Below are 24,638 nucleotides of genomic sequence, written 5' to 3' on the forward strand. Positions count from 1 at the left end.
TTGGGTATAACTTTATGAAGGCAGTTCAAACGCCACTATCTTTGTGATTAATTCTGCATCAGTTAGTGAATATGCTCACCATCATTTTCTAGATTTCTTGTTTTATACAGCCAATGTTTCAAAATCCAAATATGTTCAGTTGAGGACTGAAAATGATTATACTTTTATTATGGAACAATCTGCCAATCATTTTTCCTCAACTATTTGACTGATCTTTGGTTTATAAACCACTGAAAAGTGATCATACAGCTCCAGGTGATGTATTCAAATGTTTGAAGTCCAAACCCCAAGAGAAAAAAAATCATATTTGAGAGGTTGCAACCGATAAAAGTTTGACTGTTTAAAAAAAAAAAAAAAAAAGTCAGACAAATATCAAATTAGTTGCTCATTTACCCTCCAAACCCTGAAACCACAGCTTTGACAGGCACTTTATTTTTTCAAACAATCCCCAAAATTACACCATTTATCAAAGTCAGAAAACAGAAAAAATCATCAGATTTTTGCACTTTCCAGCAGTCCTTGAACTGCTCATCTGTCACGATGCTGTTTAGTCAGAAAAATAACCCAAAGCTAAGCTTAAAATGATGATATTTAATCGAAATCACTTCGTTCTATGGGTCTCACTCAAAGTTCGTCCAAAATAAACAATTTGCTCTAACCAAATGCTGTGAAAACCAAAATAAAATCTGCGTTTCTCAGTGTAACCGTGAAGCCAGGAGTGACTCAGCTGTGACTAACAGTTATGTGGAAAAAAAAAATCAGGGACTTTTCAGCTGAACTGTGCTGAACTCTGAAGAAATTCAACTTTTAGCTTTTCTTTTATATGATTTTTGGCATTACAACTGTGTCATACTGCACAAAAGGCCTTTTTGAGTTACTTTTGGCCATGGTTGTGCTGTTTCCAAAGAGGTGCAGGAGTTTATGTTGCTGTAAAAAATGAGCCCAGGGTGTATAACAATGTGAGCCCAGAAACTGATTAGGGTTCAGGGGGTTAACTGACAAACTGTTGCAGCTCTTTTCATTGTTAGAATTCCACACAATTGAGAAAAGCAGCAAATCCCCAATATCAAAAAGCTGGAATCAGTGTACACTTAAATAAAAAACTAACGAGACACTCCAACAATACATGCGTTACACAACAGTCCTGGTTCGGGCGGGGGAACTGTGACATCTGTAAACCAGTCAACACACATTGTCCACTACAGTAAACAGCCTCCAGCCGTTACTACAGCGTGTTTCCGTGAAGTGAAAGGAGGAATAACAATTTGTCTGACACAGTTCCAGTCACCGCTGCCCTCTGCTGTCTTCACGGCTGAGACCGCTCAAGTGTCATGTTTATAGCGGTTTGAGGCCGATGTAACAAACATTACACATGGACGGATAAATCTTTACACCTGCGTGTGTGTGCGTGCAGCGACACCGCAGCTCTCTCTGCTGGGCTAATGAACTTTGCCTGGTGAAGGTCTGACCTTAAACGTCGCACGAGGATTGGATTGAACTTGCGTCTATTCAGGGAGCGAGAGCACAAGAGTATGAAAGGCAATTAACTGCACTCTCTGCAAGTTAAGGTCACCTTGTTCCATGAGCTGGTGAGATGCCAGCTATTGCAGGAATTTAACCATGTCAAAGAGAGGATGGCAGAAGAGATTGTTTGTAAATCCTAAAAAAATATAAAATGAAAGTGGACTCTTGCCCCACAATCACCAATTCCTTTGTAAAACTAGCTGTCATCTGCATAGCTGTTACTTACAGGATACAAAAAGGTAACTTATAAGTATATAACAATCAAGTTTTAACATGTTCATATTGTGCTTTTTACATGCTGGAAGACACATCATGAGCGAAAAGAGCAGTCAACACAATGGCTGACGATTTTTGCATTGAAACATGAGCGACAGTCTCAAATTCAGACTTCTGTAGTTTCATATGTAGTCAACCACACAAAAACCTAATCGGCGGAGTGGCGCTTTCTGCAAGTCTTCTTCTTTATTAGAATCGGTTTCTGGCTCAAATTACATTAAAGCTTGCCATTGTGTAGCATATAGCAGTTTTACAGTATCTGAGCAGAGTCGTAGGTGAGCTGGTGTGCTGAGCTGCAGCGACAGCATTTAGAGTTACTTCCAAGCCATTTTAAAGCAGCGATGGTTTATTTCCAATGAGAGGAACTTCTAAATATGCAAGTTTGATGCACAGAGATGAGTTTGTAGGGGTTTAATTGATGACCTAAGAGGAATTTTAGCATCACTAGCATGTTAGCTGTATTAGCTAAGAGAAGCAAAGGTTTTAAATCTCTCAAGGAGAGTGACACAGTTCAAAGGGTGAGGTGTGAAGGGAGACATGAAAGGCAAACACGCTGCGTTAGATGAAAGAAAACAGCAAGGAGTTGGTTATTGTAGTTTGGCATGCATCTCAGCATCAAACACACCTCCTTTGAATCAGATTTTTATTATCAATATCTTTATTTAGTCATTATCTATGACACAAAATGAAAGACAAAGCTTTAAAATCACAGTAAAAATTGCTCAATATAGCTTTAGAACTTGCACAGTAGAAAATTATTCTAGTGGTTATCTGTATGTTCATGGTTTCACCGCAACAGGAACTGCTAATAGCCACTACAGCATCTTTTCAACAGCCCCAATTTGCTGATTTGATTTTGTCTCACGCGTGGTTTTCACAGTGTCAAACCCCTGTAATTCTGGATCTGTTAAAGTCCAGTGAAAGCCAGTAAATCCCGAGCAAATTAGAAAAATTACAACAAAAAAAAAAAGCCCACAGTTTTATCTACTAACAGATGATGTCTGGAGGCAATTCCTGTCATTCCTGGTTAATGAATCAAACAAAATTGCAATCCAGAGAACAGTATTTGGGGCAGATATCTAAAATAATAAGTTTGTACTGTGTGCACGATGCAGCGGGGTGCTAGTATGAGTCACGTCTCTAAAAAGAGCCGCTTGAATAAACCTCTCTCAATTTATACACCCCCACTGCTACAGCAGAGCTCACATCAAGCACAGGCAGTCCATCAGTCTAATCGCTTATCCACACTGCTTTAGTGCAAACCCATACCTCAGCTTGCTTTTGAATGTTTCAGCAACAGGTTAGCCCCCTTTTCCCCCCTCCACTTCCTCCCTGTTCCTCCCTCTCTTGTCTACTCCGCCGCAACTGTTTTTCTTTTTGCGATTTTGGAAAATTCATACCTGTCAAATCAGGTTTAGGTAGAAAAACCAGGGCATCTGCTGCAGAGCTCAGAGCTCGGCCCGTTGTGCCAAGAGCTGTTTTGTTGTACAACTGCCAAATTCCCAAATAGAAAGGTTACGGTGCAGGAGAGGAACCTGCTGCATGTCGACTCAAAACACCTGCTTTCAATACGTAAAGTTTTAAGTACGCTGAGGAAGAAACAATGAAGTTGTATAAACATCTAATTGTGGATATCTGACGCTCGATGGAGAGACGCTGATGAATTCTGAGGGCAATTTACTGAGAAGTCTTTTGATCTGGCTACCCTGACATCCAAAGATCTGTCAAAGCCCAATGTAAACAAGGATATTACGAGGATAAATGTCAAAACAGATCGAATTAGACGATTGAGAGTTTGTTCAAGCTCCCAAGAACAATCTCTCACAACAGAAATATGCAAAATCACAGAGATAAGACGATTAGATGAGAATAAACCCTATCAATCGCATGAGCATTTTTAACGAAAGCAAGTTTGCAGCATCTGAGACAACGCTTCACCTCAAACTCCCTGCGTGCATCAGGGATAAACCAATCGTGGCCGATATTTGGCATTTTTCCGATTATCAGTATCTCTATTTTTATCAACATATTCTTGATGAATAAATGCGCTACTTTAGTTCTGATGCAGCCTCGTCTTGCTATCTGTCATCATTCTGTGGTCTCAGAAATCTAAGCAGATGCTGCAAAAACTGAACAAGAAACACAAGCAAACCAGGAAATGAGCTCCTCTTACAGTGGCTAAGGCTACGCTAACAACTAGTGGTTAAGTTAGAGGGGAGTTACAAATTACCCTGAGACATAGTCTGGAAAACAATAACGCTTTAAGATATGGACCTTTGTGGACAATAAAAATGATAGAGCAGTGAAAGATTAAGAAAATAGAGAAAAGAGGAGACACAACTGCAGGAGACGAATGAATCAATGTCGACTGATTCCACAGAAACCGAGCAGAGCGTCCTAATTTAGTCCTGTTTCTATTTTACATATTCAGTTATTGTCACCTTTATTAATGAAGAAGCCTAGTTATGAATGACAGGTTCTCTGTCATCACATACTTTTAATGTATATCTGCTCCAAATATCGGTTATTGGCCATCTTGAGTACCAATAATTGGCACTGGTCCAAAAGAAAATCCCAAAACAAACAAACAAACATAAAAACACATCCCTAGAGTGCATCATATCATTGTGATATTTTTCTGTAGGTTTTTGCCTACAAAACTGCAGCTCCTCTTTGAAAAGAGCATAATTTTCGATAAGAAAATGTCCTTAGAGTAGATGTCGTGGAGGAAAAAATGTCATGTTCATTAGCGGGATCATCTACCTGTCTCGCCTCGGGTTCCTCCATGCTGTACTGGGTACCGGCTGGCCCCTCACTCACTTTGTCTCCCAGAAGGAAACCCAAGCGCGTCATCAATGTGTTGGCCGCCTCATCCACCGACGGAGGGGGGCCCAGCTCCTGGCTTGACTCCCCTGCGGAGGCAGAGAGAGACGGGGAGGAGGAGGAAGAAGGTGGTGGGGGGGGAAGAGAGAAGAGAAGGAATGTGTGTCAGGGGTGGGCAGAAACAGAGCAGTAGCTTTGCTATAAAACAAAACCAAAAAAAAACCTTTAAAGAGTTTACATCCACAGCCTCTTTGCTTGGAGCACACAGTACATCTGCCTGCATTCGCTTTGCATAAACCACAGCAGAGACCCGGACGCAGGATCTACAGCAGCACCTGCGCTCAGGAAAATAAAATGAAACTCCCTACCTGAGTTCTCCCGGAGCTCAGGGCTGTGCATTACACACACACATTCCTCAACACCTGGATGCTTCCCGTTCTTACATAAACTCCACAATCCCTTCCAGCCGCCGCAAGAAATGCTTCCAACTGTTTACAAAAAGTCCGCTTTCCACGCTGACTAGCAAAAAGGCTTCCCACACTGACAAACGGCTGCTTCCGCACCACTCGTCACCGCTGCCGCAGCTCGTGTGACGTAATCAGATACGCCCTTCACCTGAGTGTGAGTGTGAGAGAGCGAGGTGTGTGTGACTCGTCAACACAAAGCGGGCGTGTAGTCACATCTCTATCCTATTTACAGAGACTTAGAGAGCAAAGAAAACAACAGGGTGAGCCTGCATGATGATCAGATGAGGGGGAAAAAAACGCACACAAACACACTTATACACACACACACAGCTGAAGGGATTTCCAACTTTAAAACAAGACCCAAAAACCGCCTCCCCCCCAAAATAATAATGACCTCATGTTGTCACTCGGTTGCCTGGTTACTCTCCACCCATAACAAACGCTCATCGGTGGTGTCATGTTTTTTCAATAACACCTGGCTATCATACCCTCGAGGTGCCTACTGTATCAGCTTCAATTCAATTTTGCGTTATTCGCTGGAGTGGCACTCTCAGAGCTGCAGGTTTCGCTAATTACTAACCCTGCAGGCTGTGAATTTAAGAAAAAAAAAGAATAACTAGTGGCTAAATACGACCAGTTGTAATTGGATGTATAAGCCTCCGAATTGGCCCGGACATTAATGACACTGAAGCCAACAGCACGAGATGGCCGGTGGTTAAAATAAACTGCAGCGAGTCAGAGGCAGCAAGTGGCAGGACCAGTTTTCTCACGCTTAGCCCTGCAGGGCAAGTTGAACCCGACTGGCAGGTAGCTACGCTAAGTCCTGACTGACAGCCATTAGACAGTCCCAACCGCCACACTGGCTCTCTGAAGACAGACAGCTTGTCTAAAGCCTGTGGCCTCTCACTCGTCAGTTCAAAGACGTACAGACAGACAGGCAATCTAAAGCCCGGTGCTCCCCTCTCTCCATTTCGCTCATGGACGGAGAGGCTGAGCACTGTCAGGATCCTCATTAGATTGACTCCCGAGTCCCTCTGAGCAAAGTGAGGAAGACGGACACCTTCAGAGGAGAAGAAAAGGGGAGGGGGGGAGAAAAACCTGCCTTTGAATCAAACGGGGGGCGACGAGCTGCAGAGCTGAAGTAAAAACACACACAGCAGCAACCAATAATGAGGTAATCACAGCACACATTAAGGTCCAAAACAAGCTAATTACGCATGAGCCTTGATGAGATGGATACGGCTGCTCGGTAATGCGTCTGGATTCACTTTTTTATATGGAGCGGAATACATTTACGAGGACTTCCAAGGTCACTGAATCTCCGGGTATCCCTTGAGGATGGTAATGGAGACGATGTAGGTAGATGGAATTATAGTTCTACCCCCTCGCAGCTGAGAAAATCGCACTCACAACAACAGCAGCAGAGGGTCCATATATATATGCATGAATCCCGCATGTGTGTCTGGACATGCAGGCAGTGAAGGCTTCCCAGTTGACAGACTGGTAGTAGTAAGCAGTGAATACATTAGCAGCGATTAGTCAACGCCTCCTGGGAGGATTTTGCAGCCGTGACCGCGATCAAACAGGGGCTCTCTCTGCCGGTCGCTGCCTCTTTCTGTGTTCCTTCACTCACTCATCTCTTTGTCTGCCTCTCTTTGCCTCTTGGTTTCGCCGGGGTTTTTAGCTGCTTCTTACTACAGCATCTCTGCAGCCAGCTGTGCAGCGGTGAGCAGTTTGTCTGCCTTTCTTTTGATGTGGGAGCATAATCTCTAATCTGGAAGCCCACAGTAACTCCCCTTGAGCTAAACATAGGCAATCCCTTTGTATATCCTTAAAAACTCTTTAAAAAAAAAAGCACAAGCATAAGGCCAAAGCCCAGGATTTTTTTTGTTTTTTTTTTTGGGAAGGGGGAACTACAATCACACAGCTGTCAAAGAAAATCTAAATGCACATCAGCTTAGTCTTTTTTTAAACCTTCCACGTGCTTGTACCTAATGAGCCACTATCAAAGGGGAAACATACATTATCATAATGCAGGGGGTTGTATGCATTGATTTCTTTCTATTTATATCCCTACCTTTTGTTCTCTGAATACAGATTATGACACATGCTGCCTCCTGCAAACATCTAGGTCGCTTCAAAGCAGGACGACAGAGAACACAAGACGAGGACGCCTTGAGGAACTTTCCTCCTCGCACCGACACGGTGGAGATCCCCGACGATAAAACTCACATCTTATGTTTTTTTAAAAAAAATCTGAACCAGCCCTCCTCCACCAAACACGCAGTCACATTTACGCACGCTCCTCTCCATTGGATTCCTGAGCTGCGAAGGAGACAGATGGTTGCCATGGCAACTATCTTTGCGCGCAGCTAGGAATGTGTTTCTGTGCAAGCGCATCTGTTTCTACCCCGGCTGTCCACGGATCTGCCCTTGCGCGCACAGAGAGGAGCGAAAAAAAAAGGGAAGCATGTGTGCTGCAAGCAGGGGACTGGACAGGACAGGATGGTATTAATAGGCCCCAGTAGCAGGTAAGATAACACACACACAGGCCATTTGGTGGCTCTTACTTCACCCATACTGTGGCAATTTTAGGTTTCAAACACCTATTTTACAAAAAAAAAAACAAGCAGACTCTCATACGCAACCCCTACGTGTTTTTAGAAAGGTGCAAAACTGAGGTACATTCACACATATTTTAGAGCTTAGGATAAAAGGAAGGCATGTATAACACACAAGTACAGATATGCGCAGGCAAAGGCATCTCCAAACCAGCGAATGGAAGGCTGATGAAGAGATCAGAAGAGTGAATTTCACATTCCTGATGTGCATAGCAGTGATCTTATCTGAGCAACAACACTTAGAGGTTTTATACATCAAAGCACACCAAGACTCAGGACGCCAGGTCTTAGAAGTGGGTGATATGATCGTATACACTACATGTATACACTGTGAAACTATCATCAGAGATCTTATTGAACTGTTTATACTGCAGAAACATTTCTGTGTCCATCTGAAACATCATTTCTATCGTTTCAGGCATCTATTTGGCAACTTGTGGGGAACCTTGCAAGTACTGCTTTGTGATCATGTAAGATTTTCATTTGAGTTTTGCATCAATGTGATAAAGTGCATACATGTGCCAGGTATTAAAGTAAAAATCAAAAACACAAAACTATATGTTGAAACTCATGATTCATTCTCATGAGTTTCATCATGATTACATCTGTAAAGATCTCTCAGCTTTTAGAAACCATCCACAGTCTCTGATTCCCAAAAACTGACTGTTTAACCCTCCTATTACCTTCACATTTACTGACATGTTTTATTCTTGGGTTCAATTTGACTCCAGCAATTTAAACCTCCAGAAAATATCCTAATCAAAAATTGTTACCCAAGTTTATGTGTAAAGCGCCCTTTAAATAAAACTGAAAAAATTACGTCAATGACTTCCTTAGAGATGTCAAACATTAAATGTGGTCAAACTGACCCCAAAGATAATAGGAGGGTTAAAAAAGCATGTTACTGTATGTAAAAATATAAAATATATTATTTATTCATTTATCAGAGCCATTAACTTTAAAGACAGAAAACATTGTCAATGATTCTTGTACTAATTAGGTCTGATAAATAAACCAAATTTCAGCTTAAATTTGTGCTATTTTATCAAAATCATCGTATTCTACGTCTCTAATTTTAAAAATTTGACAAAAATAAACCATTTGCATTAACTAGGTTCTGTAAAAAAAAAGAGTTTTTTGACTGAACTGGAGGTTGTGTTTACAATGAGCAAATAAGAGACAAGTATGGAAACAAATAAAAAATGTATGTCGTAAAACATCTATAATTGCACTACGTAGTTACCCATTTTTCCTCTTATTGGTAGCGCCTGTGAGCACTTGGAAAAATGTTGTACATTCTGATTTCAGGTTTTGTCAATTTTTGTAAAATAAATAATTACAGAAATCAAACTCTCTTTTAATATAACTAAGTTATACTGCACAGAAGACATTTTTCAGTTCTGTCTACCTCTAGCAATGGTTGTGCTGTTTCCACAGAGGTGCAGGACTTTATGTTGCAGTGAAAAATGAGCCCACAGTGAATAAAAATGTTTAGCTTAACTTTTATATTTATGGTACCCTGTGTATTTTTTATGTTCTGCTGAACGTGTTCCTGCACTTCTAGGCTCGTACATCCATATTTTTTGCCTGTGAGGGCACATATATCAGCTCTGTCTTCACCAAAAGGGGACAAATTCATGTGTTATATTTTTTTTTGTTTTATGATTGTGCCCCAGTTTTTGCATTCACTCCATGCAGCCAATCAAATGGCACAATAAAAAGTAACTGTGAATACAAATGTCACTTATTTTTCTCTTCATAATAAAACGGACTAAATGTGATTTCAGTTGTACTTGAACTGAACTCAACCACTAAATATGGATGTTGTGATAGAAAACTACAAACACTATGATAGAGGATTTCGTGTGTAGTGTCCGCCTCCAGACTGAGGAATTACAGTAAGACGCTCTAACATCATTAGAAAAGCTTTCACTCCATGATATATGGAGGATGCCTGGTGGTGAATTTTACAAGCGATCCCACAAAATATTCACAAACCATATTTACGAGACCACAAATTTCTTTGTAGGCCATGAAAATCAGCTGATACCTGACTTCCTCCGGGGCGACAGACAGTGTCAGCAGCAGAGTGTGTGTGGACTGGCATGCGATCAGATGTTTAAGTCACTACCCTGCCGCTACACATGCCAGGGAGCCTGTGTTAAGAGCTAAGATGTCCATCTGTCCACCTGGGAGGTGCGAGTCCTCACCCCCATGAAAACTCATCTCAGCCCAGCCGGTTCCTCTCCGGCTCAAGTTGTTATTGCACAGACGGAGAATTCCTGTTCGCAATCAACCGCTTCCCCGCATCGACGGCTGCGGAGATTACCGTTTCATCCATGAAATGTCACATCTACGGGAGCTTTAAGCAGTTCATGAAAGGCGACGCCGCGCGGGATTGATGCAAAATAACGCCAGGGTCAACAGTTTTTCATCCACGAGAGTCAACAGCAAGCCACAGCTAAAGGGTACTACACACTATTTAGACTTACACGGAAATCAGAATGTGTGCTCAACGCAAATATCACCTACTTAGAACTCCCATTGAGCAGAAACTGAGCAGAAGAGGCTCACAAACGGAGAAGGCTGGCAGCATTATACCAGTTTAAGCCTCGAGGCCCCCCATCACTACATCCCTCATGTCTTCATCCAGCCCTGGAGCACTGCAGCATCGTCCTGCTCTGCTGAGGAGTCCACATAGCCACCAGAGGTTGAGCCAACAAGACAGGGCAGGAAGCTAACACTGCACTTCTCGGTGGCAACAGGAAAAAGGAGAGGCGAGATGAGAAAGCAGATATACCAGAACCCAAATCTCAGCAGAGCGCTATCCTCGAGTGACCCGCTTTAATGTCCTCCCTGAGCAGAGGAAAGGAGGAGGAGGGAGGAGGTTTTGACGGGGATAGATTTGGGGAGCGTTGGGGGTTGAGGGAGATCTGGACCGTCCGTGGGATTACCGAGCAAAAGCCGGCTGTGAAGTTAACAGAAAAAACAGCGGTGGCACCTAAACAAGCTCTCTGCGTCCGTGAAGCAGAGCGGCGGGGTGAGAAAGCAGTGAGAGAGAGAGGATTAAAGGAGGCGGGGAGGGAGGAGGCAGGGAGGACGGACACTGTGGGCACCAGCAAAGCTATTTCATTAATGACCTTAGCAATGTTTTCGTCTTAAAGCGGCCGGCGGAATTACTGCAAAAACCCCATACATTTTCTCTGTGCCTCCTCTGCTTGTAATCCACCAGACGGGCACCAACATGCAGGGGAAAAAAAACACAACGAAATGAGGGATGAGCTGGCCAAAAACTTACCAGGGCAGTATGTGTCCAGGTCTGGATTCTTGGCAGTGGTGGAGGTGTGTGTAGGGGAGCCAAGCTCTGATTGTGGAATGCGAGGGCTCTCCACAAACTTTGCTTTCCGCAGAGGGGCTGGGAGCAGAAAGCATAACACACATATAGAGAAGGAGACGACACGTGCACGCACAGAAAACACACGGAAAAGACACACACACACACACACATACACACAGACAGACAGATCGGAGGGGGAGATGGAAGAAAGAGAGGAGTGACAGGGACAGGACAGAGAAGGAGGGAGGAAGACAGAGAGCTTATGAACTTGAAGCAGCACACTGATAAAATGAAAACATCCTGAAGGCTTTCCTAGGCAGCTTTGTGTTTGCCTTGGGTCAGATAAAGCTAAAGCATGAGTAAACAAGCAGCATGGCAAACCAACACACCGGCAAAAACACTGAGACCGCCACTGAAATGTGAAAACACCACCATACTTCTTCTGTATGAACCTCAGTTTGACTCTCACAAAGAAGCACCTGGGAAAAAAAAAAAAATGTTGTGTCTGTTTGTCCGGTGTCACAATCACACCAAGAATGCAAATAAGATCCATTTTAGGAATGTCCTCGCGCCTGACTCATGCACGAAGTCTGAGACATCAAATGAGTGTCTTCGACGAGAAATTCAGAGAATCCAGAGAGCGTAAAAAAGCCGGAGGTGGTGGCTGTGACATGATCTTTTCCTGGCTGTTACCCACACCGGCTTACAGCATCACGACTGCAGACGCTGGTGTCTGTAATGCACATAAAGGAACATCCACTCACAGTGATAAAGAGTCTTTGTGCCGGCGAACATGCATCCACGCACTCAGGAAGAAACGCCAAACAACACTTCACCATCCATTCACTGGCATTCTTTAGTCGGCGTTGTAAAAATCTGCGCTCGTGATGGCTCTCTACGGGAATAATAATTAGACCGCAATGCTTCCAGCACTCTGTCTGCTTTTTAATGTTTTGTCAATTAACGGGGAAAATTTTAAAAGAAAAAAACGCCAATCCAGCTTACACTGAATATCTGTCCAATACAGCAAACAATCAGCGACAAAGACATCCATACATCTACGACCTCCTCACTTATAATCACAAACACAACCTGAATTTCTGGCAGTAATATTGAAACGATGATGGAGTCGCACACAGGCCCAGCCGTGCAAAGAAATCCCACTATTATCAGCTAAATTGTGTGTAAGGCTCATTTGTTTAATCTTTTCTTTTTTTTTCTTTTTTTGCACTTGTGGGGGTTTGGGCTGGGCAGGAGCTAAGCATAATTGACTCTTAATTGACTAATCTGATTAAATAAAAGGGTTTAAAATAGATTATGTACTGTATGCTGCAACTGTTAACCATTCTTATTATGGGTGAGCGCACATGTCCAAAGCTATCCGGCGCAGCAACACTGCGCCGAGCGCGGTGAGCGGGAAGTTATGAGCAGCAGCTGAAACACATGTTCGAGCAACAATGAATGCAGAACGAGAATAGGCTCCTTAGCACTTTTGTTTGGAGTTCATGTTACAGATAATGTCAGCGTGTGGGTGTCTAATGGACAGAGTAGAGTTTTAACACTGTCTACATGCTGGAGATCACGCTGCCGGAGCGAGTGGCAGAATGCATAACATGCAGTATATATAGTACAGGAGAGAGTACCTGTACTTCAAGCTTCCACCAAGACTGCACAAGACTGTCGTTTTTAAGACAGACTTCCATCCCCAGATTGTTAAACCTGCATGAAAATCTCAACCCAAAACACTTTGTCTTTACAAAATCAACTTTTCAGTAACTACAAAGCTTTCTGATATTTAAATGTAGGCAACCTAATAAGTCTAAACAGGCCTTATGATGTATATGTGTGGTGGAACTCCTCAACACATGAGGGTGCAATCCAGTGTAATCCAGTTATAGCAGCGCTTCTGCGAGGTCAACCTAAGGCCCAGTGGTGCTTTGACCTACATGGCAACAGCAGCAAGCCGACTTCCTACAGTTTACAGAACTGAGTAAACCCCTGTGCAATATCATTTAAATGTCAGACAGTTCAACAATTTATGGGCTTACAGGAATTAGATTACAGAAGGGTATTTGTACTGAAAGGTAACATTTACTGTCATCAAAACAGAGGCTCCATGGTGGGAACCCAATGGTTCACAAGCTCAACTTTATTTTCAACCTCGATTTCTCGCTAAAAGTGTTGCACAAGTTTCTTTTTCTTTGCCAGAGGGGTTGTTTAGCGGTACCTTCCTCTTTAAAGTATCCCAAAGGTGTATTGGTTTCAAGTCAGACGACATACTTAGCCAAGTCAGTGTGACTACAGGTTTTTTTTTAAGTCAGTGAGCACTGTTGTTGCAGTTCCTACTATTGGGTCTGTACTTTCAGTGTAGTCTAAAGTGTTTGTAGTTCAAAAGAGGAAATGCTCTACTTGTCATGATTTGACATTTACATGCCCGACTGTTGTATGATGTAGATCGGTGTGACAACAATGCTAATGTTTGCAGCAATTAACAGGAATGGTATGAGCTTAGTCGGTGTTTGGTCTTCAATCATTGCACTGGACAAAAGTTAAAAGGATCACCAAAGTTAATGCGGTTCACTCCTGCACAAATGTCAGCACCAAATGTCATGTCGATCCATCCAAAAGTTGCTGAGACATTTCACTCAGGATCAAAGTGACGGACCAAAAGACCAAACCAACGACATTTCCATCCCAAGAGCCTCGCTGGTAGCATGGCTGAAAAGTTCATCGCACAACAGGACGGTCACAGTAAACCGACAAATAACGGGACACAAAAGTCAGTGCAGTACTGTTAAAAACGTCCCAGCTTACATTTCTAAGAACAGGTCTGCATCTTGATTGGTACTTATGACTTGTTCTTTCCTCGTGGTCTAAATGTGCACCAAGCAGCTCCAATCTGTTGTCAAGATTTGAGATATTCTGCTCACTAACAAATGCAAAGTTAAACAAACAAAAACAAATTCTCTTTGGCAGCGGAAACAAAGTACTTCTTCAGAGCTATGTGCATGTGTATAAAGTAGAAGTGTTTGCTCGACACACACACACACACACACGCACACACACACACACACACACACACAGTGTTAATACCGTGCTAGTATGTTCTGGAGAGGACTCCGCTAATTGACCAAATCTAGGAAGAGAGCCAGCACAGATGCCACAGTGAGAATCTACAACTAACAGCCAGAATGAGAAGGAAGCAGCGTTATCCACGACTGGATCAACTGCAGTGACAGCAGCTCTGACAGAGACCGACCTGAACTATTCTGTCTGGCCAACAGGCTCACAGGACCAACAGCTATATATGTTTGATTTGTATTTTACACGCCTTTTAAAATCGGAATTATCTTGTAATGGAGATGAAGATTTTTTTTTTCTTTCAGATATCTGTCATTTGTGATGCACAAGGAGGCTGCTTGTAGCTGCACAGAAAGAACTAATAAATCTGTGGACCCAGTCAGTCAATAAATAATTAGAGATTACAGTTAAATAATCCTCTGAAGTCCACCAGTGGGTTTAAAAGGCATGTTGTCTTTCAACAACTGACAAAATTATGCGAATTATAAAAGCTAGGAACTGTAAAATTAGAGAATGATAAGATTTTGAACTTTGAAGTCTAACCAAATCTGAGAACAAAATAGTGATATTTTACCAAAATTAATTTATTCTAGATGTCTCATTTGAAAATTCACTAAAAATCAACCATTTACTTGAAGCAGATTCTCCAAAAATCATAAAATGTGTGGTCCTCAGCGGAAATGAGAAGTGATCAGTGAACCGGCTGTTATGAGAAGTGACATAAAATCTGATTTTTTTCAGCTGAACTGCAGGCTGTGTTTACACAAAGCAGATAGGAAACAAGAATGGAAACACATTTCACATGCAAGTGTTAAAATATAAATCGTACATAGAGTCACAAATGTTGTTTCTGGTGAAGTGTGTTGGTATGTTTTACATGTTGATTCCAGGTTTTAGTAATTTTTGTAAAACAATTAATCAATCATCTTTCCTCTATTCTTTTGCTCTGATTTTTCCAATATTGACTTTGTTCTACTGCATAAAAGGCATTTTTAAATCATCGTCTAGCCATGGTGGTGCTGTTTCCACAGAGGACTTAACATAGTAGTAAAAAAAAATGATGCAACAGTGAGTAAAAATGTGACAGAGTTCAAAGGGTTCATACAAATATGCGAGAAAACAATGTACGGGGGCGAATAAAAAAGTATATATTTCCATATTTAATCCTATTTATATACATTTTATGATAGTTTATTCCACGGTTTCCCCGTCTCATTTAGTTTTTTGTTGATTTTTATTCATATTTAACCTATTATGGCAGGCTTTGACACCCACAACATCTCATTTCATTCAAAATTAAGTGTAATTTCTTGCAAGACACGGGTCAGAATTTGGTGTGGCAGCGTTTCCTGTCCATCTGAAGAGTACTTGTCTGCACACTTGAGCACTGCTTTGATCATCTGTCTTCCATCACAGGGAATTAAACAAGTAGGAAAAGCAGGCATATACCAGTCAGTGGATGTAAGTCGGAATTAGTTACAAACTCTTGACCTTCAGCAGAGAAGCGGGCTCAAGCGTCGGAGAGGTGTTTTCGAAGTGCACGCGTTTCATGCACAAAACCTCCACAGCGAACCGCCACATCATTTTACACACATGTTCACGGGTGTTTTCTCTGAGAAGCCACATGGTTAGATCACACCAAAGGAAGCAACGCAGCTATGTGCGACGGTCGGACGTTCTTTAATGCAAAAGTGGCTTCATGATCGAATTTTCTTTCATTTCTCTTTCAACCGACAGTCTTGTCTTATTTCCAGAAGCTGCTCTTGCACCTGCACCGACAAGCTTGCAACAGCTTGCGCTAACTTCTAACAGGCTACATGGAAGAGTGTGACTGCCTGAGCTTTCATGTGACAGCGTGTCCTCATGAGCGACAAGGTCCACATGCATTTAAACAATTTTTTACATTCTTTTACAGTGCAGTCATGCAGTTGCAGAGGCACCAAAATACACTGCATTGAGAGGGTGAAGGCATTTTTTCCCCCAGAATATCAATTTCTGGATAAACTGTGGTGAACAGGAGATTACCACTTCTTTTGTTTGTGGTCTCCCTGATCTCACCTCTACAAAATGGTGATGGGGAAACTCTGTCTATTGGAGTAAATCCTCTCTACAACACTGGTTCCAGGAGACTAAATCCCATGGACTTCTCTCCTGCAGTTCTGTTGTCAGTGTGTGCCAGGCTGAGGATGGGTGACAGTGTGATGGATGGCAGCAGGCAAATCCACTCCTCTAATGAGCTTATGAATAAATATATCTTGTCTCCATGTGCAGATGCATGTGGCCGTGAAATAGATATTTGCTACATGCTCTGGATGTGAGGGTGTGAATATGAATATGCATGTGACATGTATGCAAGTGTACATGTGAGATTAGAATGAGAAAAAGGAGGGGATGCGAGCATCACTGGCGACAACAAATAAGCTAAAGAACAATGTGAAAATTTTAGAACGCTGATATCTAAGACTGTCAGCGTAGACATGCAGCGTTTGGTGAAGTTATCAACAACAACAACAACAACTACAACAACAAAAAATAGAAAGCAAGTCAATATTGTGATTCAAATTCATGCAGTGTTGCGCATATGAAAGAGGAAAGCTTCTTTTCAACATGACAATCCCCTCAGACACAACCTGGGCTTTCAACAAATAAATGACAAGATCTGAATATGAATTGGAAGCTCCGATATGCGCCGCACGTTTTCTCATTTGCTGCAGATAAGTGACTGATAAGCAGGTAAAGGGAGACATTTCTATGGCGGCGAAGCATTGTCTCTACCGCCGTCTCGGTTACATGTGACCTCAGGCACCCACTCAGACAAAGACACGGGCGCCCACACATGCACGCATCGACATACGCGCACATGCGGAACAATAATGCGGGTGAAGACATACGTCGGCCAGCTGTCTGCAACCTAAGCGGAGCTTTATGGAAGCCAAGCACGCGGCCCTGGTCGCCATGGCAACAGCAGAGCGCAGGGGGAACGAGGAGTTGTCCACCCTGCTAAGGTGCCGGTGGTAATGCGGGGAGAGGCCGACTCCGCCGACACTAAAAGCTCACAGCGCGTTTGCTTCGAATGTAATCAGCCTCCCTTTGTATTGACAAGTCTCAGCTGCTTCACAGAGGCAGGTCTTCCCCTCGTCACCTCAATTCAAGGGAATTCAGCTCTCACAGGTGCGAGCTGCCGCGACTGATCCTTTGTGTCGCGTCTGTCCTTATCTACTGCGAACCAGAAAGAGATGAAGCGGCCTTAATAAAGTTTCTTTAAATACAAGGGGAAATAAAGGAGCTGTTACAGGTGTTTGAGCTCCTACATGCGGCGTACTGTCAAAGAGAGCTGCCGGCATGGTCAAATAATATCACATTGGGTATTTTTCTAGTCTGTATGATGGATATATGGATTGGATATTCCAAAGCAAAACTGATGTTGAGTATTAGGTGTTACATAACAAACCCTTCAGCTAATTGCGCTTCTTTACAGTTTTTTAATCCTTAATTTGGACGACGAATGATGATATTGCAAATGTAATTTAAATGCATTTCCCATAATACTGTATGACATTTTTTTTTTACACTAAGAGAATTGTATGTAATTAAACTATGATGAATTTGATGTGCATCTTTCAGACAGCAAATGAGGTTGTGCACAAACAGGCTTGTGAAGTTAAAAGAGGTGCAATAAATGGAACAATAAGTCTTTAGTTTCCTCATATTTTGCAGCTCCTTCATTATATCACACATAAACTAAAACACGTGGCTCGTAGGCTTCAAACCTGAGTACTAGAGACATGTGTTTCGATGTATTTCCCAGGTCATAATGACCCAGAGGCTCGTTTCCCAGTGTGCATATAGTAATCCGGTTCAGAGACCACAGATGATTCTGTGCGCTTCCCTTGTTGACTTGTCAAACAAAAACAATGCAGACCAGATGTTGCCGTGCAACACCGAGGCTGCTGACAGTCGGCGGCAAGTGCAAGTCCATTAGCCCGACTGCCTCTCCCCTCTCTTATGCATGCGAGCGAGTGTGTCTGCGCCGTCACGTACACACACGTGTATCTATCATTACAGCCTTGGGAGGATTAGCCGAGCAAGGTGAGGCACCGGCAGAATTTTAAGAGGGGTGGAAGGAGGGGCTGATTTTTCTAAGAGCGCTCATTAACCGAGCTCTCCCTCACCCAAAAAGCTGTTAATTCAACACACACGTAACCTTATTGGGCTTGGATTAGACCAGCTGCAGGAATATTGAGCGATATCAAACCTTTATCAACGTACAAGCGGGTTAACCTAAACCCCAGATTTTGCAGAAGGTCCTCTGAGCTGTTTATCATCGGAGGTGTTAAACATTATACAGATTTTTCCACAAAGCGTTATTCTGTTCAGTTCAGCCTCGGAGCACGAGCGCTGATCTGGAATCTTGCTGGCTTTTAGGAGCTTTTGAAAACAACTTTACAGAGGGACATAATTGGTAATCCTTTACGGAAAAGACTGAGCTCGAGTGACCCAACACGACGGGGCTTTTTCCTATCGGAGCGCTGCAGAAATCTGGAAAAATACAAAAATCCGTATTTCATAGGGAGGTTTTGAAAACAACTTTACAGAGGGATGTGCTTGATAATCCTTCAGACAAAGGATGCTTTCAAGTTAATACCAAGTTTAAGTGACTAAATGATGTGTTGTTTTTCCTATCTGAGCTCTGTGCATGTCTGGAAAATGACAAAAATCCTTGTTTCTCAGGGAGGTTTTCATATTCGTCTTGGTTTTTATGTGTGACTTCATTGTTCACTAATATTTCTGAAACTGCTAATCGCATGTGCTATCGCTGTTTAAACAGATTCGACAGTTTGACGCTATTCCAGAAGAGCAATAGGCTAGTGTTTTAACGAAATTCATCACATTGGAGTACATTTGCTCTCAGCAGCTTGATTTTTTTTTCCTCTGAAATCCTTGTTGCGTACATCCTCCGACTGTCCATACTGCAGGCTTTCTGGGCAGCTGTCTACTCTTGTATACAAACCCTTCATTCCTGATGGAGTCTGCCCTCATGACTCAGCCGTGGAAGCACAGCGGCTATTGTTAACGCTGAGCGATTCCGACGCTGTGAACTTTCTTTTCTTATGGTTTCGCTCCTTCAGTGACACACGGGAGTGACCGTGAACTTCTGACATACCCTTCCTCTGCGGGAGCCACAGGAGGCATGCGCTCCTGAGGACAGCGGCGAGCTGTAAAGTTAAATATGATTCCACTTTGAGAAAGTGAGAGTAGCATAATTGCCAAGGACACTGCTTGGTATAGAGGTCTAATAATAGCCAGGCTGCCTTGACCCTCGTCCCAGCTGGACTTGGGCCCCCAGTGAGGATATTTATAACCTCCAGGCTCCACTAGAACCGCACCCTTGTCATTGAGAAAAATCAGCAGGAGGTTCCTCTGCTGGTATCTAATTAAGGAATTAAATTAAACACTTAAAAAAACAAGAAGATAAATAACAAATAAATTACATTACTGATTCTGGCTCCGGATTCTAAGCTGTTCTGATTAAGATGTTTCTGATAATCTGCCACTATCTTTGAACATGAAAGCCTTCCAAATTTCTTTCATGTCTGATAAAAGCTGTAATCAATTGTTTTCTCTTATGTAATCCCACAGACGTAGTTAGCAGACTGACAGTAGCTGCACAAAGTCGGGGCTGTGATCCAGACAAACGCCTCACAGCGGTTCAGCGCCCTGAAATGACTGAGCAAATAAGTTAACAGCGGACAGACAAGAGGTGAATGTTAACGCCGAGCCTGGTGTCATTGTGCAGTCCTGTGCAGCAGTCCGTAAGGGTTTTGGATACGCATGGACACACATACACATACAATAACACACTTCTTTAGGCCTCTGTGTGTTTATGTGAGTATCTCACAGAGAAATGTTTGCTCAGCTCTCCACCAGCAGCATTCGCAGAAAGCAGTGAGGTGGTATATGTAACCCACTGCTCTGTTTTGTAAGCAAATCATTATCATTGCTATTAATAGCACACTGCGGGTTTCTCTTTGCCACTCTACAGCCTTTTTTTCCCCCCCAGAAGGTACTGCTAAATATCCAGACAAATGTAAGCAAAAATCCAAACTAAGTGGTAGTAAGACAGTCACAGTAACTTTATTTGTAAAAGCTCTCGTGCAACGATGCAGCTCGTTGCTGTGCTGCACATCAGAGGATTGAATTTAAGAAAGATAAACACTGAATAATAATTCAGTGCCAATTTGGTGCCAATAAAAGTATAAAGTATGTTAATAGAAATAATGAAACACTGGGGGATTGAAGAGTAAGAGCGCAAGAAACACCCAGGCCTTGGTATTCTTTAAAGATACAGAGCACGTCTTGAAAGTCTAAGACCAAGCAGCCTTATTCAACAAACTGCAGCCTCACCAGTGTTATTGTGTGAAAGAATGCTTAAGAAAAAGACGATGAAGGACTCTAGTGGTCTGGTAATCTCTGATAAAAGGAGAAGTTAGGCAAAATCAGGCTTCACAAAAAAAGAAAAAGGAAATCTGCTTAGCCTACACAGTGCCACGAGCATTGTGGGTAATGTGATATCGTCTTTTTGAAATTGTGGAAATTTCAGCTGCGGTAAAAGTTATTTCAGTCCCGTATTATCTCCTGTTTAAAGTAAAGTTAGATTCACAGTAAAAAAAAAAATCACTTTTAACCCTCTGAACTGGGTTTGAAACGTCTGAACAATCACCAAAACTGCTCCATTTAGTATTGTCGGATTTTAAACTTTCCAACAGTCCTTGAAGTATTCTCCTGTGTCGTGCAGCTCCGTCGGCAAAACAGTGATATTCTACGAAAATCATTTTGAATTTACACGTCTCGCATAAAAATTTTTACTTTTTGCGCTTAAACAGATTCTGCAAAAACAAAAAAAATCTGCGATCCTCAGCACAGCCGTGACTAAAGTGTCACAAAAAGTCACGTGACAAAAATTCAAGGACTTTTCAGCTTAACTGGGCTGAGCTGCAGTCAGTGTTCAGACAGAGCATATAGCAAATTAGAAGTATTAAATATCTAAAGTATGTAGAGTTGCCTTTTTATTTATTCTAGTATTGATGACACCAATGGGTTATAGAGTCGATTCCAGGTTTCTTTTTTCAATTTTTGGAAAAATAAATAATCAAAGAAATTCCACTTTTCCTTTTTTTTTTTTTTTTTTCAATTTATGACATACTAACTGTGTCATACTGCATTCATGGCATTTCAAAGTTCTCTCTACCTCTAGCCATGGTTGTGTTGTTTCCGTAGAGGCGCAGGACTTTATGTTGCAGTGAAAAATGAGCCCAAAGTGAGTAGAAATGTGACAGGAGCAACAACTGCTTGGGGTTCAAATTAATTTTTTTCTACTGAGTCCAACAGAAAAATCTTTTTTTTCTCTCTTAGTTCAAGAGGAAGTTTTTTCTTCTTTTTCTTGCATTGATGTGTTTAGATCATTAGGATCGTTTTGTAAAACTGACATATACAGTTGTATGTTATCAGCATATCTGTGAAGACTGCCAATCAAAATGCCAAGTGTTAGAAAAACAACTTTCTTCAGGAGTTCACCAAGAAAAACGATACTGCCAACCCAGCCCAAGCATTTCCTGGCTTGCTTATCTTTCGCAGAGGTTTATTGTACCTGTTGTGAGAGTTTTTCGGGGGATTTTTTAATAGCACGTTGTTACCTGGTATCGACACTGACTTTAAAGAGTTCAGTCAGAAGGGGATCAACAGGATAACTTCATCTTGCTAATGGCAGCTGCATCTTCTCTCATCACAATAAAAGACTGTAATTCTAGATTCCAGGGAATTGTACAGAAACTGGCTCACTTGATGACTAATTCACATCTACACATTTGAGAACTTCTGCTCGACTGAAAAGGCTGAAGGCTTTCATTTGTGGTAGAAATCTGGGAGACAGTGGGGAGAACACAACAAGTCAAGTATGCAGCTCATAATTAAATTCCTCTTCTGAACTTGTGGACTGAGAGACAAAGTGAGGGGTTTTAAAGGCCAGCGGTGTCGTCAATGCCTGATTTATGGCCAGAGTGTCATGCGTTGCACATACTGAGCCCACCTGCCTATAGACTCACTCAGCAGGCTGCTTTTGTAATCATGATTAAGTGGTAAAACAGACCTACAGCTGCCTCAGAAATTAAGAGGCCATAACGTCACTACAGCTGCTAATCGAGTAAGCAAATTAACATCCAAATCACTTCCAGAAGCAGCGACTATCAGTCCGGCCAGGCTACATTTCACATGCGGTGTTGCCACTAAAGTGACCCAAGGAAGGCTGGATTTAGACGGTCTGTCATATTTATTTCATAAGTCATCTTAGGCCCGCGAGCCATTTGTCTGACACATGCTCAGGGGATTGCATGGGAGGGAAATTGAGCAATTACATAAATCAATATCACTCTGAACCACTGCAGAGTGAGGTTTATACCCAGGTAAGTGGGCCACATAAATTGAGAAGCTCAGCGATTCAAAGCCAGGTTTAACCGCATTGTCTTGCGAATAAATACGGACTCACAAGCACCAACACAGACTACAAGACACTCGAAAAACTCAAGAGGACGCGATGATTAGAATAACCTTGGAGAACACAACCACCAGCGAAACTGTATCACACATTCTCCAATAGCGTGGCCCGTATTTTCAATTACGAGCTCAAGTAGACCGCCTCCAAACAAGACCTGTGTGTTTATGTGTGCTTGTCGAACAGCAATCTTTGGATTTTTCAAGGCGTAACAACTTCTTCAGACAAAGTCCTTATGCCATAACCGCGGACATAACTGGTGGATGAGGTCTGATTCGTCTCGCTCCATTAAGTTCAAATAACCCCATGAGGGATGCTAAAACCCAGGAAGCATTTCTCCATCGGTGGGGACAATAAATACGGCTATTCAACGCAGCCACCCAGAAACTGAAGTTCTTACTTGCATTGCCTGATGCGTCCTGAATGACAGCTGACAAGGAAAGCTCATCAAAGCACTCTCCAGGTGGTGATACTAAGTGGTGTGAAAACCGGCTGTAGGCGTCTCATCAAAAACCGTTCACCTGAGACCAGCAACAGCAGCTGCTGATGAGGGGTTTGTGTTTTGCTGGCAGACAGTGTTATTGAGACATTTTGTTCTGTTCACACACCAGCTATCAGTACCCCCCCGGGGACGAGGACGGGGAGGCAGGAAGCCCACAGCACTGGAACTGGGAAGGAGGAACCACGTCCCAGTACATGACAAGGTGATTCTGGTACACAACAACAAGCTGCTGCTGTTGCTGACAGCATGGCGAGGAGGAGGAGGAGGAGGAGGAGGAGGAGGAGGAGGAGGAGGGGGAGAGGAAAACTATTCCCCACCAACTTCAACCCATTTACGCAACCATATGCTACATATGACGCTCTGGAAGGAAAAGTGAGACACACAACAACAAGAACAAGCACCATTAGCCGCCCACAGCTTGTGCTTAGACACACACACACACACACACACACACACTCCAACAGACATATACATACACACACACACACTCAAAGACAATTGAATGCTCACCCACGCTGACGCATGAAACAGACCAGCTCGCCACGAAAAAAAACACTTACATTATCACACTCTGGTTGATTCACAGGTCCTCGAGCCTACACTGTCATTAGAGTTCAGCCCTTTGACAAATGCATCATTTCACGGAGAGAAAATTACTTTGCCGTGCTCCTCCCATCAAGCCCCATGTCTGCACAAACGTCATTTCGAACCAGCGGCCGCTCCAGCTGCGGACGAGACCTGGGATCGAGCAAAGGTTTGGAGCAGCAGGTGAAAACAGAAGAGGGGAGGGAGGGAGGGAGGGAGTTTGCAGGCACAGATGGAGGAATGAAACAAGCAAAAGAGGGTGTGGCTGGGCTCACCATTCTCAAACCAGATCGCGCATTCCTGAAGGCTGGAGTACGGCACCAGCTCCCCTCCTTCCCCTTCCAGCGACACAAGCAGTCCTTCCTCCCTGAGCGATGATGACCAGTTCATCAAAAAAAAAATCAAAAAATGAGGAAAGAAATGAAGCAAGGGGAGGGAGGAGGAGGCGAAAAAAGAAGAAGAAAAAAAAACACCTGCAGTGAGGCAGAAGGAAAACAGGAGCTCTCCTCCCTCTGCCTTTTCCCCCCTTCTTGTTGTCCTTCTCCTCCTGAAGAAATCTCCACAGGTTTCAGTGGCGATGCTGCCCGCTCAAGCTCAGTCGCAGTAAGTGATACGGAGCCAGGGCTGATATGGCAGTCAGTGACGGGAGGAGCGAGAGAGAGGAGGAGGAAGGAAAGGAAGAGGGAGGAAAAAAAGAAGGGATGGAAGAACGAAGCAAGCAGCAGCAGTCACTGTGTCACTGGGGAAAGAAGGTGGGGGGGGAAACACAGAGGTGACACCTTGAGCACCCCGGAGCTGACAGGTGACCGCAAAGCTTCGCCGCCACGAGAGAAACGGCAGAAAAAAAAGAGAAAGAACAAGAAACTGCACAGTG

The 24,638-nt window shown here is 42.9% G+C and overlaps 1 protein-coding gene across 2 annotated transcripts in view; it reads right to left on the minus strand.

Moving 5' to 3' along the window:
• The window catches only part of tanc2b (tetratricopeptide repeat, ankyrin repeat and coiled-coil containing 2b), a 166,876-nt gene that overhangs the window by 49,375 nt on the left and 92,863 nt on the right, over positions 1–24,638 (minus strand). Inside the window, exons 5-6 of one of the 2 annotated variants that reach the window (XM_008287525.1) lie at positions 11,010–11,126; positions 4,564–4,712 (exon numbers count right to left, since the gene is read on the minus strand). In XM_008287525.1, the coding sequence (XP_008285747.1) occupies positions 4,564–4,712; positions 11,010–11,126 (266 nt within the window). Of the gene's footprint in view, positions 1–4,563; positions 4,713–4,991; positions 5,142–11,009; positions 11,127–24,638 lie in introns of those variants that run through there. The other variant, XM_008287526.1, reaches the window with a different exon arrangement.

The sequence above is a fragment of the Stegastes partitus genome, unplaced genomic scaffold (genome assembly GCF_000690725.1).
Source record: "Stegastes partitus isolate 25-593 unplaced genomic scaffold, Stegastes_partitus-1.0.2 Scaffold505, whole genome shotgun sequence".
Classification (NCBI taxonomy): domain Eukaryota; kingdom Metazoa; phylum Chordata; class Actinopteri; family Pomacentridae; genus Stegastes; species Stegastes partitus.